The 16,754-nt window shown below is 33.6% G+C and overlaps 1 protein-coding gene across 1 annotated transcript in view; it reads left to right on the forward strand.

Moving 5' to 3' along the window:
* Positions 1 to 662: 662 nt before the first annotated feature.
* Positions 663 to 16,754, forward strand: part of LOC135072789 (uncharacterized) — a 72,282-nt gene continuing 56,190 nt past the window's right edge. Inside the window, exon 1 of the mRNA XM_063966826.1 lies at positions 663 to 1,010. Coding sequence (XP_063822896.1) covers positions 848 to 1,010 — 163 coding nt within the window. The 5' untranslated portion in view covers positions 663 to 847. The remainder of the gene's footprint in view (positions 1,011 to 16,754) is intronic.

Here is a 16,754-nt window from a genome sequence, read left to right on the forward strand (position 1 = left end):
TTACCATTAAGTAACTTCTCAATTACGCACACTTGACAACCAACAAGTGTGCAATATGAATATATTTTCCTTTTCCTCTTCATAACAATGCTTAAGAAAAATAGCATATTATGTAGTTTTTTTACATAAGTTAGAATTTCTTAGGCTAGCGTAAATACTGAATGATCAATAGGCCACGTTAATACGATCTAGGCTACAAATAGGTAAAGTGCTGATATTAGAACAATAAATTGTTCATTGTGGCGTCACATTCCTCACGATGATAATACTGACTCAGAAATAACTGGACTGGGTACGGTATTTCTTCACCTTAATGTACTGTTATAATGTACCGGTTTTATTACTAATTAGGAAATTCCGAAAATATTAACTAAATATTTTTGATAGTATCAAATAGAATAAATCGCCTATTAAAATATAAAAATATATCTATTTTTACGGTAATTCAAATTGAATTTTCAAATATTTTCTTACTAATTTTACATGGACACAAACTCGTAAAAAGTAGACATCACACAAATGTTACATAGCCCTATAATGATTAACTTCGATACGTAATTACAGAATAATGACCAATTATAAAATCATCGGACTAGTCACCATCGCCTAGTTTGCGTTACAAGTTTTTAATCGAATTTGTGAGTGAGTATACTCGCGGGCAGTCGCATGCGATACTCGTGGCGATTCGCACACCGCGCGTATTTGTTGAAACGGAACGCGGGGGAAAACAAACACGTTCTCTTTTTAAAATTTCGAAATATTTCTTTTTAATTTTTGAGTTTGACACAACAGATATTCGAATTATGTTTTTTTAATATTTTTTGTGCTAGTTTTGTGATTTGTGAAAATGGCCAGTGCGTTCGCAATGCTCCAAAGTTTGGGGAGGAAAGTGCGCGGGAAAGAGCATCGGGAATGCAGGACGCTGCAAGTGAATATGCCTTTGTCAAGTTCTGTTGACATTGAATTTACAAATCTAACCATGAAAGTGTCCGAGGGATTGCGTTCTAAAAGTGAGTTTTGCATTTTATATTACATTTTGCTTGCAAGTTAACGTTCACGGTGCGATATAATGATTAGGTACTCTCTTATCTGTGGGTGATTTTATGCACTTAAATTTTAGCATAGCTGGGTTATCATATCTTTTAGGTAATTCAAACAAAAAAATATGAATCAATAAATTCATTCTTAACCTTTTTTATTTACAAAATACCTAATACTTAGGTATAAATTATTTACATTGTCAGTTACATAGTATGGCTGATAAATAAAAAAAATGACAAAGCACTAAAAAGTTACGTTTTTCCTACTATCAAAAATGCATTTGAGATTGATCCCATTCTACTTATTTATTTGATACTTGAATGTGAACATTCAATGAATCAAATGGGTAGTTCTACAAATCAGGGAATTTTACGGGGCTCAACTTGCAGCTCCTTAAATTACCAATTAATAGTTTTCGTTTTAGGGTATTAATAAAGTTTAACTCACATAGTACTTGGTCACTGAATTTCAACACGTTTTAATAAAAACATCCCAGACAAAAATGGCTTCAAATGGGAAAAATTCTCATTTCCCTGTGGGGTGACATTCCAGAATTCATGATGTAAATCACAATAAAAAATATATAAAAATATAATTAGTCAAAAATAACATTGTATTTAAAGTAACCATTAGTGTATCTTTCATTTAACCTATATGGATTATGTTTGAATTCCCTATTTACATAATTTTTTGATTGCTGAACAAAGGCGACACGAATTAAGTATCACTTCCCTGCCACCTATAAACACGTTAAAATCTGTAACAAAACAAAGGGTAAGCCACGTTGTCGTTCTTATGTATTTAAGTATGCAGTTAAGTTCGCCTAGTGAAACGTTTATTTCGCCCAAATCGTCAGTCAGTTAGACGCAGCTACGCTGTTATCATCGTCTGTCGTGTCTGGGCCAGACAACTTCTCACTCATCTGTTACGTATTTATAACAGTATTTTATATTATTTTAGGGCAATTATGAAACAATATTGTCAAACTCGCTTGCGTCCATTGACTGATAATATTAAATTTGATATGAAGTTTATATAATTCATGATTTTGGCAAAATACATCAAAAATCTCACTTCCCTGTGTATCATTTCCCTGGGTTTACGAAGAAAATGGAAAAGTTAGTATCGACTAACCAGCAAAACTTACTGCCATATAAAGGCATTTGACAAATACACTAAGTGCAGGCAAATGCATACACTCCATTGAAACTGGATACTCCATTTTGACTTGCTTGACTCTATACAAACTTTTAGCTGTTTTTGCAGTAACGTGTGCGAGCACTTCCAAATAGGCATCGTAAAATATTCTTCCATGAAAGCAAATGTTGATGACGCTTAAACTGAATCTGAAACTGAGACCAGTAATGCCTGCAACACCAGTATTTTGATTCATCAGACTTGGTTGACCTTACGAGTGTACTGGGACTGAATGAACATTGATGATCCTGATGGATTGCTGGAGATGCCGAAAATAGATACTAACGAATTGTTTCCAGTCGAAGAAAAGCGTCGAGGAAAGAAGAGGAAGATAATAGAAGGAGATACGAATAGTAGGGAAAAGTCAAAGAGATCAGGTGACGGAAAAAGAAGCAATCTAAATGAGTTCCATGTTCAATTGTTAGTGGACCTTTATGATGCACATAAAAGTATTTTTTATAATTTTTAGAATAAAGACTATAAACTCAAATGCATCTTTCAGTTAAATTTTCACTATCCTGTATATGTTCTCACTTCCCTGTCCATCGAAAAATAGAAAAACCGCTATAAAATCAATATTTATCATAATTTTGTCTGGCCCGTTAAAAATTGGATATGTTGCAGTTTGCAGTATATTCTTGGTCTTTAGTCACTGATTATACTGATTACTAACAAAAACTGGATATTGATTTTATGGTCCTAAATAATTCCACCGTGAGTAGAACTACCCAAATGTGATTATTTTATAGATCGAACATGAATCAAATGTGATTATGAAAAATCAAATGTGATAGGCACACTAATACTTCTTCTTTGCCTGGCCCATTCCCCTTTTATTTGAGGTCATAACAACAAATTTAAAAATATTTTCTGACTGGGACTTAGACTCGGACGTCAAAATTCACGTTATAATAATTATCTTCAGCATACTCCAAAAATCTTATTAAATATCGATAAAATCAAATGAGAGTAATGATGAAAAATAAACTATTTCTCTAAACTCAAGGTCAGTCTATATTTTGATACATTTCTCTGTTGTTTCAAGTTACCGGTTTCACGAGCTTAGTTTCCCGGTTCAGTTACAGGGTCAGACACTTTAACTTTCCCCCGACCCGTGACAAACTTGACCTTCACTGGTTGTTTTTTTTGGCGGTTAAACTGCAGATCCTGGCTACACAGAAGTTGCAGCGGTGGGAACGAGAGGTGGGAATAGTCTAGTTCCAGGGACAGACAAGTCAGAAATGTTGACATGAAACAATTTGCCCTTATAGACTTGCATTTGTTGTCTTAAACGTAAGTTTGTCAAATGTTGTTAAGAAGTTGAAAGAAGCTAAGAGCACACCTTGTTAATAGGAAAAGTATTTTAAATATTATGTGTAATATCTTAAATTATTAAGTACAATATTTAATCATAAAGTTATTTTACATTAAGCTTTATAAAAAGCTTTACGTTTTAGCTACAGATTGAAAAGTACTCACAAGTAGGTACCTACTTGAAATGAGTGGGCCCTTAAAGTTTTGTGCAATTTTGCAAAAATAAAAACACCATCTAGTGAAGGTTGTATACCTTGAAGGTCTACATTTTGCAAAATTAAATTATATTTTAATAACAATGCTTCCTGTTGTAAATCCACTCAATAAAATGCATTCGTCTTTAGTCTTTACAAAGCTATCACTCGCAATGCAATAAGTAAGTAGTTTATTACAGGTACCTGCTTATTAGCTGCATATTTTAACCGACTTCAACAAAAGGAGGAGGTTTTAACCTTCAAGCGGGCGCGCGGTCTTTTGTAACGGCAGCGGTCGCGCGTAACCGAAAAGACCTATAGGGTCTAGTTGAGAAATAAAGCACTTATTTTACAATAATCATTTATTATTTTGTACGCAGATATATTATGATTGTATTAAAGTCAAAAGTAATTTGAATTAAGTAAAAGAATCAATTATTTCATCAATTAACATAACGCAAATATTATTTGAATCAAAAACCAATTTTGGAACAAAATCTTTTAAATTACCTCTGAATAGTTCATATACCTGGTAAAAACGATAAAAATGGCAAAATAATGATAAAACATAATTTTATAATTTTGGTCCAGTTTAGCTTGGTCTCTGAGCTCCGATTCACTCTCTTTTTTATCTTTTCTTAGTAATGCCTCTTTTATTTCACTTTGTACTAGCAGTCTACGACTTATTTAATAAGAAAAAACAGTATTGCAAGCTTAATTCAATAATATTGAGTGATAGCCGAAGAAATGTTATATCGCATAGAGAGTCGCGCGTAACCTTTTCGACGACAGGCGCGTGGCGTGCTTTCGACGCCGGCGCCGCGACTAAAACAATAGCAAGCCATGGGGTGGGAAAAGCGCGGAGAGCTGAGGTAAGCTCTTTATTTCACTCATAATGAGCAAACGACAGGCTACTAAAAATGAGAAATATGTGTAACAAGTAAAAAAAAAGTTATGAACAAAAATGTGTTAGGCGCGGTCGATTCGACGCCGCGCGCCCGCTTGAAGGTTAAATTCGGTTGGTAACATAAAACCAAACCTCTAAAAACGTTTATTATATCTACGAAATTCTAATTGATATAATATTGATATTTGCTTCGTGTTGGTGCGTCTCCGTATATTTCGTCATTTATTTAAATAATTTAGTTCAGTGCACAGTGCTAAAAGCTGTTGATATTTAAGTTTAAATAATAGTCGTTCAATTTATGGAATAAATTATGAATGATAGATGCATAGAGTAACTCTATGGATAGATGAGATGATAATTATCATGATATCACAGGGTAAATCGATTATTCTTGGATGTAGCGGACTTATGCCAACAGGGGGCTTAGGCCCAGAACAGACGGTGAAACGCAACTGCAAGTTACTTTTGAGTTGCATCTAAGTTTCTGCCATAGCGTCCGTTGAGAGACCACACATGACGCGACCAGTTTGAAAACTGGTTGTGTTGTGTGGTTGCAGTTTCGTTGCAGTTGCGTTTCACCGTCTGTTCTGGGCCTAAGTGTGAGTTTACATCAAACATCTTCACTAGTACTGCGTTAACGATAGATGACGATGGCATTCCTTGTGATGAAAAGGACAAGAATTTATTAATTTGTTTTATAAACTATGATTATAATAATAATTCCTTCATTGGATGTAAATAACAGGATGTATTTAATATTTAATTAAGTCAATTGATTCCAATTTCGTGTTATTATAGGCAGTTATTAAAGCGTAGATTATACAGATAACATAAATTTATTACTGGGAATATATTCATGTACGTTAATTTAGGATTTGTTAGAAACAATATTTTTTGCAAGGTTCCAAGCTGATAAAACTCAAGGTTTAAACTAACATGATATTATTATAATAATTAAACGTAGTTTTCACACGGTTCGTTAGCTGTAGTAAAACTGTAATGATTAAAATTAAATCATTATTGAAATAAGTAACAATAAAAAAATTGACCTTGCCTTGCCTTCTATGGCTTGCCTACCTGTAAAATACAATTGTTGCTCTAACCAATTTATTACTTCGTAATTCGTAATTTCTAAACTATTTTTGAAGTTTCGCGGTTCACTATTAGCAGGTTTTTCAGCATTTTTATGCCAAAATACCACGCTGGCTCTCAACACTCAACATAATCCATTCATCTACCAAATAAGTTTATTTTCTGTTTATTCCACCGATAAGTTTAAAAATGGGTCAATGTGCTTGTATCGCCGACGAACTGTGCAATCAGACGCTCAATTGGGTCAATAGCAACGAAGTCTATCCGACATCGCTGAGGCAATGGTCAAGTGTTAAAGTCCGTTTTCGATCCGATGTACGGTCGGCACATCATTTTTGTTTTTTTATCGCCAGGAAAATGTAAGGTATGTAATATACCTGCGAGGGCACCTAGTGGGTTCTTTTTCTTCTTCTTTTTTTATGTTGGCCATATTCGTCGAGACCGACTTGATTTGTGCCATTTTCAAGTTTCAAGTGAGACGAGTTATAAAGTGGGGCCAAGTGGGATGGGACTTGGGTTAATTAAATGATATAATTAAGAATGATAGATGATACACCTTCCCATCCCTTGAGTCTCAGTACTTGAGAACTACCTACTTAATCAAAAATTTTAGAAAATAAAACAAAACCGCAAACGTGACGCTTCACATTCCCGTCGAGAAGTCCTACCTAGTGGTTTTTGCAGGGCTCTTCCAACCAAAATAGTGGGCCTGCGGCCTACCCACTAAAAACTAGACTGTTTGAGCCATGAACCACTTGAGTGGGGAATGCTCTCCATTCGCCATTGACTGTTTTTAACCGACTTCAAAAAAGGAGGCAAACTTCACACGTTTCATAATCTTGGCACCGACTCCAGAAGTTTCAATCATGGTATACACCGTATACATCAATATTAATTCGTCCTAATAAATAAGTAATTAGTAATTATTTTTCTACTTTTTAGTGTATGTTTTTTGTAGTCGGTTTTATTTTTTTGCCTGTAGCATTGGTCCGCGATCCGTCGACAGCACATCAAGTTTAACGCAGTTGTGTCTTAACTTATTGTAACACAGGTTATTTTGCAATAAACGTTGTGTACTCTGATGTATTGTGCTGTCGACTGTACTGCGATAAAAATATACAAATATAGCGTTAGCCAAAACTAAACACGTTTTTTTTAACTAACTCTTCCGTATTATTAAACCCGCTTACTTAAGATTTATTGGGCCTAAGTATAACTATTATACGGTATCTGTTAATCTACTACACTGATATTGTGATATGGAAGAGCGGATTTTGAATGTTTGTTTTTATGTGGAGGGTAAGTAATCTTTGAAAATGATTTGTCATTGTTTAATAGGTATACCTATTTGAGAGGAGAACAAAGGTATCTGATGTATTTCCAACTATAGGCGAAGCTATACTTACACTTACGTCAAAACAAGCTAGTAATTCATTCATAATGTGATTGGGTTGTAAAAGTGTCATCGACTCTTGTGACTAGGTACGTAAAGGATCGTTACAGTACCGTGTATGTCTGTTCCTGGTTTTAGGGCCGGCATCATCAGCATTTATAGTATTAACTAAAAAATCAAGGTGAAATGACCAGCATTTTAAAAATTGCACATTCGTCCTAACCAATTTTTTATTTATCAAATTGTCAACTTGTATGGCCTGCTGCTGCGAAGGTATTATGGTGTTTAACGAAACATTCGAAAAACATATTTTAAATTCATAAAATTCATAAAATAAAAATTCATAAAATTCATTTATTTTTGCAAATAGGCTTTAAAAAAGCACTTATACACGTCCCAATATTAACCCTACCACTGCTTCGGGACAATAAATGGGCCAGTGCTGAGAAGAAGCAGCGCAAGAAACTCAGTCACTATTGTCTCCTTTTCAAGGGTTTACAGTCTTTAAAATATACAAATTATGTATAGTCATACGTTCTTTCCACCCCTCTTCACCGAACTGGTTTTCTCTCCGACTCCTTCCGTCTCCAGGCAATAAGGCTCTGGAACTCTCTGCCTGAAGAGACCAGGCAAGCGTCGAGTAAGTTTTCTTTTAAAAAATCAGTCCATAACCATTTCCTCCAAATGATCTCATCTTCATGAATTGTAATTTCAGTTTAACCCAATAATCTATTTTATGTATGTATTTATTTATTGTATATTTTATATATTATTTATGTATGTATGTAGCATTATTTGTTTTTGTTTTTCTTTCCTGCACTAGAAGTACCGCCAAACAAATTTCTTTTCTGCTCAACCCAAAGGTAAACTGGTCGAGAATGCTTTAGTGCATTAAGTTCGCCTTATGTACAAATTTATTTTGGCATTAAAGTTTAAATAAATAAAAATAAATAAGTATTGATGCGAGCTAAGTAGTTAAATATTCCAAATATTTTTATCTTTTATATAATCATCAACTTTATAGTAGCCCTTTTTCATTAAGGTGCTTTTGATATGTGTTTTAAATTTATGAATGGGCAATTCTACAACAGTTTGTGGTAATTTATTGATAAGTTTAATACATTTTCCCATAAATGAATTACCAATCTTGTGCACTGTGCAGTCTGAAATTTGGAACGGCAAGTTTATTTTTGTTTCTTGTATTGAACTTGTGTAAATCACTCTTTCTAGTAAATTGCTCTATATTTTTGCGAACATACCTATAAAAGGTTTTCATAAATGAACTGTGAAGCTACTGTCAGTATACGAGTATTAATCTCCTTAAAGAATTCTCTCAAGGAAAATCGGGGTCCAAGGTTATAAATGGCCCGCACTGCTCTCTTCTGCAGAACAAACACAGTTTCAATGTCCGCAGCTGAGCCCCACAACAATATGCCTTATGACATTTTATGTATATTTTAAGCATAGAAAAGTAATTAATTCGTAAATCATTGATAATATCGTTTAAAAATATCTAAGCAAATCTTTGACCATTTTCTTTTAACGAGATAATATCATCTTGCTTAAATGGATGGAGAAAATGATTCCACTTTAATAATAATCTTTAAACCTTTTCAGTAATATCATAAAATGACTTTCTTTGTTTTGTCCTTTCGCATTTAAAGTTCCTTCAAGGAAGCTATTTATTTTGCAAACTTGACATTAAAGATTTGCGGATTTCTCGATTTTGCTATTTTTTTTATCTCATAGACATTAATTTGATTTCTGTAAGACTGCCGTTTAAAACCGGCTTGACCACTACGGATCAATCTACAATGTTACCGGTTTCGGTATAAAAATATTCAACCGATGCAAATGTTTGCTAAATTAGGTACTCCTCTACTTTCAAAAAGCAGAATTAATAGAGTATTAAGGAAGGAAGGACTATTATTATTATTCGTGTCAAAATTTTACAAAATCATATGACATACCATAAAAACATCTTAGACAAAATCAATCATATATTAATATTGACTGAAATATATCAGTTTTGGACGATACCCACATATTGCAGCATATAATGCTACAAGAGCATTAAAAACCATATTATTCTTAAAATTTGCTAAATCAATAAAATATTAATATTGATCGAAAAATTACAATTTCGGATATATTTATCTAGGTTACGAAATAATTACATAAATATTTATGAAAGATTAAAATGACTTATCGTTATTTGAACTGAAAACCACGTGCAATGTGCATATTATTATCGCAACGTGACTGTAGTACCAGCTTTCATAAACAACACACAACGCAACCATCGACAATTTGATGCGACCTTCAATATCTATGGCTGATGTAAATCAAAACAAAGGGCTTAGGAAACTTTTTATAATTACCTATAATAGGTAATTTACTCAACTACGTCAACCGTGTTTATTGTAACACGTTGACTTGCGTGTAAGCCGACGATAGAAAATAAATTATCTAGCGATGTCACTGCGCTGTTATTTAATGAAAATATAATGTATGAAACTTATAGATGCTCTGACTAAGTAATTATAATTATGATGAACTAAGTTAAAGCGAAATTTCAGCTCGGGTAACTGACAAGGGTAAATAGAGTCGAAAACCTACATTCGTGTTTCAGAAGACGTTTCTCAACCCTTTCACAAGGACAAATAACGAAAAATTCAGATCTCATTTTTCACAATAACTTTTTTCATGTGTATTTTTTCGCTTGGTGTCTGATCACACTATACATTGTATTTGTTTTAAAAGGTAGAGTCGGGGTGCGAATTCTAATATAATAAAAAAAAAATAACATACCTAGCACCTTCTACATTGTTTTTTTCGAGGAAATATAGCCAATATCGAAATTATGCAATAATGAAAATATCTGCGAAGTTTTAATATCTACGCGAATTTAATTAAATAGTCTATTGACATTAAGAATTTGCACGTGCGGTCAACGGCCGGCGTGCTCTCATGCAAGGCCAACAGTGACTTAGTGCAATGCATATAACAGTAAAAGTTTTAAGAGCTTTTTGCTTCCTTAAGCCTTAACCACAAACCGCAAAATAAAATATTTGGTTCATTGTGTTTCACTTACTGTAAACCATCGCCACCATAAATGTACTGAACACTCGCTGTATTCAACTGAACAACTGTATTGCACCTTTAACAACCTTTAACATTCATGTAAGTACCTAAAGAGATTTAGCGGTATAAAAAAACTCATCAAACTCATTTATTTTTGCAAATAGGCTTATAAAAAGCACTTTTACACGTCCCAGTATTAACCCTACCACTGCTTCAGGATAATAAATGGGCCAGTGCTGAGAAGAAGCAGCGCGAGAAACTCAGTCATTATTGTCAGCCAGTTGCATGTTTCAAGTAATTCTTTCCAAAATGTTAATTATGTTAATTTCTGTAACACATTTGTTTGTAATTCCTAAAATAAAATAAAAAATAAAAAAATGGAGCAAGAATTTTTACGATAGCTTCTCTATAGGCCTGTAGGTAAGTAAAGACTACTTTTTTCGCGCTGACCGTCCAATCCAATAAGTAATAGAATATAAGTTTAGTCCCGGAGTAATCGTAGAACTATTTGTTATATGATGTTTCACGCATTAGATCAGATTTTTGTAGTGTTTTGTAGATCTGTATTTTATCTGATTCGGATGCGACCTACGTCCACGAACCGCTCTCGTAGTCTTATAAATGTAAAGTTAAAGATTTTTTTAACATACATAATTATTTCCAATTATACTTTACTTATAAGAACTCCTGAAAACACATAATTAAAACGTCATTCCGCAGGTAGGTAAAGCCTAAGTAGTAGTTTTAATCCTGTTAAGTACAAGTAACTTAAATGGTCGAATGACATTGAGAAGTTTTAAGCACTGTATTTAGTTATAAGACCTTATGTACCTACACTTAGTGAGCAAATAAATGAATATGAATATGAATATGAAAAGAAGTAATTAAATACTTTGTTAATCAAAGGAAAGTACTGTACAGTAGATAGACAAGAAATGACTTTAAATTCCTGTTTACTTCCACGAACACCCGGTAGTAAATTGTAAGAGTTATTAAGACCAGATTTATAAATTTTTTGTGAACAATGCAAAGATTTTACTTCAATAGTTTGGTTTTATTGCACAAATACCACATTTTGAAACTCCATGTCATCCTGTTTCCGGTTTCATTTTCGGATCAATTATAATAACACCCCTCTTTTTTCGTAAAAAGGGTTAGAATCCAGTTTTCTAGATTGCAACGCACATAGCTAACTGACCAATGCGTGAATCTACTCGTATAGGTACAAGTAGGGCCCATATAAGTTGATAAACCTGTTTTAACAAGGTATGTAAGTAGGTCTTATCTAGCTTGAAAGTAACATTGTATATCCTTATCTATATATATCCTTTTCTTTTACACACTAGCAGACGCTGGTATGAGAAAAACATGCCTAGAGCCACTAAAGTGCCGGTACAGCCCGATGATCTTTTTGAAGAAGAGAGCTAAATTATCCAGCTTGTATATATTGAAAATTTGCACGTATTTTATAACATATACTTATTAGTTACATAAACAGGTATAAAAACGTAGATCACTGTCCTTAATTTGAGATCACCACATTACTTCGTCCTTTTCCCAGAAAAATAAAGTAATTAGGTTTTATATTCATTTTTCCTCACATAGCATGTTTACACTTAACATTCATATTAATTATTCCTATAAAATGATCGTTTAATTAACAGTAGTAATGGGCAATAGTATATCAAGCGACAGCACTGCGACCTACTATCTCGCAGGTCAGGCGTAGGCTCGGGATCCCAGACGAGACGAACTATTTAGATTGTGTTTACTAACTCAAATAACATCGTCCTATATAAATTGTTATGCAAAAGCAGCAAGCATATTAAATTTTTTAACACAGTTTATAGGGTTGTGTATTTGAGCATTTTGTATGTGTTTATTAATTGTGCAACGTAAATGAAAATCATCGTAACTTAAATGTACGCTACTTGTAGGTTAGAGTCTAGACAGTGTTCATTTTGTTTATGTATTTTGATATGTAAATGACTGTAACCTGTATGTGTACTTATTAAATAAAAATAAAAATAAAAAATAAAAAATAAATAATAAACTTTAGCCATAAAATATTCTGTATTTATCCTTGTTCATCTACCTAAAAGCCGGTTTTTTGATCGCTTGGTAACTTTTATCTGAAGAAGTTTTTAGTTTATACCCATCTACATATTTTCGGATACAGTCTATATTAAGATACCTACCAGCCGGGCTAGGATGTGCGCCATGCAAAAATCTTATCGATGATTTTCGACGACAAATGTATGGGTTTATCGCGTAAAATCGGTAAAATGATGTGAGCCCGCATCCTAGCCACTGGTAGATGTTTCAAAGGAGAAAATAATAACCAGTAACAGTCGTGTTATAATCATCTTTCGTATTCATAGTTAAATCGATTAGATACCTAATCGAATTATGAAATTGTTTTAATTGTAATCGGATCCATAGACTACTAGCTTTCCGCCCGCGGCTTCGCCCGCGTGGAATTTTGTCTGTCACAGAAAAACTTCATCGCGCGCGTCCCTGTTTGTAATACCGGGATAAAAACTATCCTATGTCCTTTCCCGGGACTCAAACTATCACTATACCAAATTTCATCAAAATTGGTTCAGTGGCGTGAAAGCAAGACAGACGGACAGATAGACAGTTACTTTCGCATTTAAATATTAGTATAGACTAGCGGCCGCCCGCGACTTCGTACGCGTGGATCCCGTTTTACCCCCTTTTCCCGAATTTTCTTTGCTATAAACCTCACGGAGCCCGAGACCTTTCCAACGAATGCAAAACCGTGGAAATCGGTTCGTGCGTTCTGGAGTTATAGCGTCAGGGAGGAAAACCCGACTTATTTTTATGTAGTAGATTATCCTTAAATAAATAAATATTGGGCAATTATATCAATATCTACTGCGGGCAGTGCAATATTGTGAATATGTGGAAACACGCGAGGCAGATAAGCTTCACCTTGGGCTGGTTTCCGTAAACTGGGTTAAAATTAGAAATTCCTATTTGATGTGTTATCGTAAACTGTTTTGATGACGATGTCTTTTGTTTGAACTATCAAAGGTCAATGGTAGCCGCCACCCTCTCTGACAGAGTAAAGGTTCGGCCAAACCAACGCGTGCAGCCTGCGTGCGCGATGGCGATGGCGATCCTACTGATTTCTACTGGGAAATTATAAACCGGGTGAATAAATTAAATAACATAAATGGAGGACAGTTAATGAGATATTTTACTGACCGATCGCCACCGCCATGCGCTGGTTTGGCCAAACCAAGACTCGCAGTATAGGCACTTTGCTAGCAATAAAATCCTTCAATCCAAACTTATTTCATCAGTATCTATTATATTCCTCTACGTCTATAATGAAGATGCGGTCTATTGCGCGTTAAGTAATAGCAACACGCAAATAAAAACATGTAACGTAGTAGGCTAGCCTACTCATAATCTAAAACAGGGTGATTTTGTAATCAGTATCCAAAATTTAATAAGCTCTAGACCAATTTAACAATACAACTTTATCTTAATTATTATTCTTAATCTTTAATATTTTTCGTGAAAAAAAAATATTCAAAATCTAATTCGCGGTTGCCCATTTATCTTTATTTTTAAAGATTAAGGCTTATTTTACCTAACATTATGTCTATTAAATTAAACTTAAATTCTTACGTAACTGTGTGTACGATTTTTTCTATGAACTAAGCAAATTATCCACGTGAGCCAATTTTGAAACCGCGCGCATGAGTCTAAGTGATTTTTCCCACATTACCTATTATTATTTGTTATTTTGTTACGAATCTGCTATTATCTATTAGCAAATCCATCGCATTTATACAGTTAAAGACCAGCTAGATTGCTTTAAGTAGGTAGAATAACTAGTTGGTAACCACATTATTTCTTTTTCCCAAGGATTTTCCGACAAGTCATCATTAACTATTGATTTTTTATAACAAAAAAAAAGGCAATGATGAGTTGCCATCGATGAAACAATGTGAAACAGATCAGATTGAAGTATTTGATATTAAATATAAAGTGTAGGTAATCCTACTTAATAATAAATGCGAAAGTTTGGATGTCTGGATGTTTGTTACTCTTTCACGCAAAAACTACTGAACGGATTTTGATGAAACTTTACAGTATTATTGTTTATAACCCGGAATAACACATAGGTTATAATTTATGACGATCTGTGACTAACTAAATTTCACGCGGGTGAAGCCGCGGGCAAAAGATAGTTATTAATTTAATTAATTAATGATACAGTTCTCGGTCATTAATAATAATAATAAATAGAACATTTTATAGAATTAACACCGATAAGTCGATAAGTTTCTGTCTAGTTTCGTAACATAATAGTTTTGATATAGTATGTTAATTATTGTTTCATTACTTATGTATCTGTTATAGTCAAAGGTCGATATGCAGTCTCTTCGCGGAATGACTGGTCTATCCTAGGTTTGACCAAGGCCTTCAGGCAAACCCCGAAGTGAATTCTTATTTCGGCCTTTGACTAAGTCAAACCTAGAAGTGCCTAAACTGTTCAGTCAAACGTCGAAACTAAAAAAACCGGTTTCGGGCTTTGCCTAGTCAATCCTAGAAACGACTGGCAGACTCGGTCAAAAGTAGACGGCAAATAGAAAACCGGCCAAGTGCGAGTCGGATTCGTTCACGAAGGGTTCCGTGAGACTTTGTTGTTGTATGGGAGCCCCCCATAAATATTTATTTTATTTTAATTTTATGATTTATTTTTAAAATAGATATGCAACTAAATATTATGTGAATATTTCAAGGGTTCACCTGTTTACATTTTAATATCGAGTAGAAAACTGCAACAAGTCACGTTTGCTGTATGGGAGCCCCCTTTAAATATTACGTATTTTATTGAATTATTTATTTTAAAGGTGAATAAAAAACTAAATATTTTTAGAATTATTCATGAGATACGAGCCTGGTGACAGACAACCTTTAGCGAAGTCATAGTAATAGGGTCGCGTTTTAACTCTTTATCCTTTAATTTAAGGTAACAGTACTCTAAAAATTAGTAATTTCAAGATCGATCTAGAAACACTGACAAACAACCTCAGTAAATAAGTTTAGTTACTCGTACCTTCACCTAAAGAGACAGCTGCGCGTGCGCGTGAAAACCGACCGTAACGCCTATGCAAAAAGTTCAAGATCAGAATGAAGTATAGTTTAGTTTAAAGTTTAATTGAGGTTTGACTAAAGCCTGGTCCAGGCTTTAGTCAAACCCCGATTTCATTAAATTGAGTTTCGACCATTGCCTGACCAAATTAGTTACTCCTAGGTTTGACTAACATTATTTAGTCAAAGGCCGAAATGTTTGGGCTTTGACTAAGACTTCTAGTCAGAACCTGAGGATTGACTAGTCAAACCTAGGAGTGCCGGAACTTCGAGGTTTGACTATAACATATCAATTAACTCCAAGGCGCATTTCTCAATTCATTTCCTTTTTATGAAGGCAGTTTCTCAAAAATTTTACTTCATCATACGTCAGTCAATACAATTTATTAATTACTGATATTTTCATTAATTTTCTAGTTAGTAAATTGACTCGGCTAAATAAAACGTGATTGGATTTGTTCGTAATGTCAGGATTGGATTGCCATACAAAATCTTATCTTTAATTAATTTATTCTCATTCTCCTGTTATTTTAGTCGCCATTAACCTAAACAATCTGCCTTCAACCGGATCTTTCATTTATTTATTTGATTTAAACACATTTTATTAGAATGACGTTATCGGAAAACACAAATGATATATACAGTGTGAGTCACGTTAAAGTGTACATATGAAAATAGATGAAACTAGACCTATTTTTATCGACAAAAAAGAGGTCAAAATTTTTTTGAGATTTTTTTTAATTTTTTATAGATTTTTTTTTCTTCCGATTACTTATTGTAAAGAAAACGTAATAACTTTTAAACTAAGCGGTATATCCTGATAAAATAAAAACAGTAATAATGCTAAATAACAGGCGATACTAAAAAAATACATAAAATACACAAAAAATGCCAACAAATAATAAAAAATGATACTTTTTGAAAAAAATCTGCTTTTAAATTCGTGTTTTTTTGGTTATTTGATAAATTTCTCCAAAAAATGCCCCTATAACCGGTGGTTTTTATTACTTTGTATTATTCTCTATCGTATTACCTTCGTAAAACCAAAAATCGCATGTCTCTATCCCTATCACAACGTTTGCAATGATCGTTTGAAATAAGCCTCTCCGGGCGCGCCATTCAACGCTTCGTTAACAACGAAACTGAAAATGGCTCTAGATTTGTAATTTTTATAAAGACAAGTTAGATTTCAAATAAAAACAAAAGATTTCGAAGTAAAATAAGCATTTTAGTTAAAATTAAAATTGTCTCTACCTGTAGCGGAGAATAATGTTGTGGCAGGCCTTTGTTCAAACTTTCATAGCAAATGTTGTGATAGGGATAGAGACAATGAAATTTTTGGTTTTACAAAGATAATACGATAGAAAATAATACAAAGTAATAAAAACCACCTATTATA

The sequence above is a fragment of the Ostrinia nubilalis genome, chromosome 6 (genome assembly GCF_963855985.1).
Source record: "Ostrinia nubilalis chromosome 6, ilOstNubi1.1, whole genome shotgun sequence".
Lineage (NCBI taxonomy): Eukaryota > Metazoa > Arthropoda > Insecta > Lepidoptera > Crambidae > Ostrinia > Ostrinia nubilalis.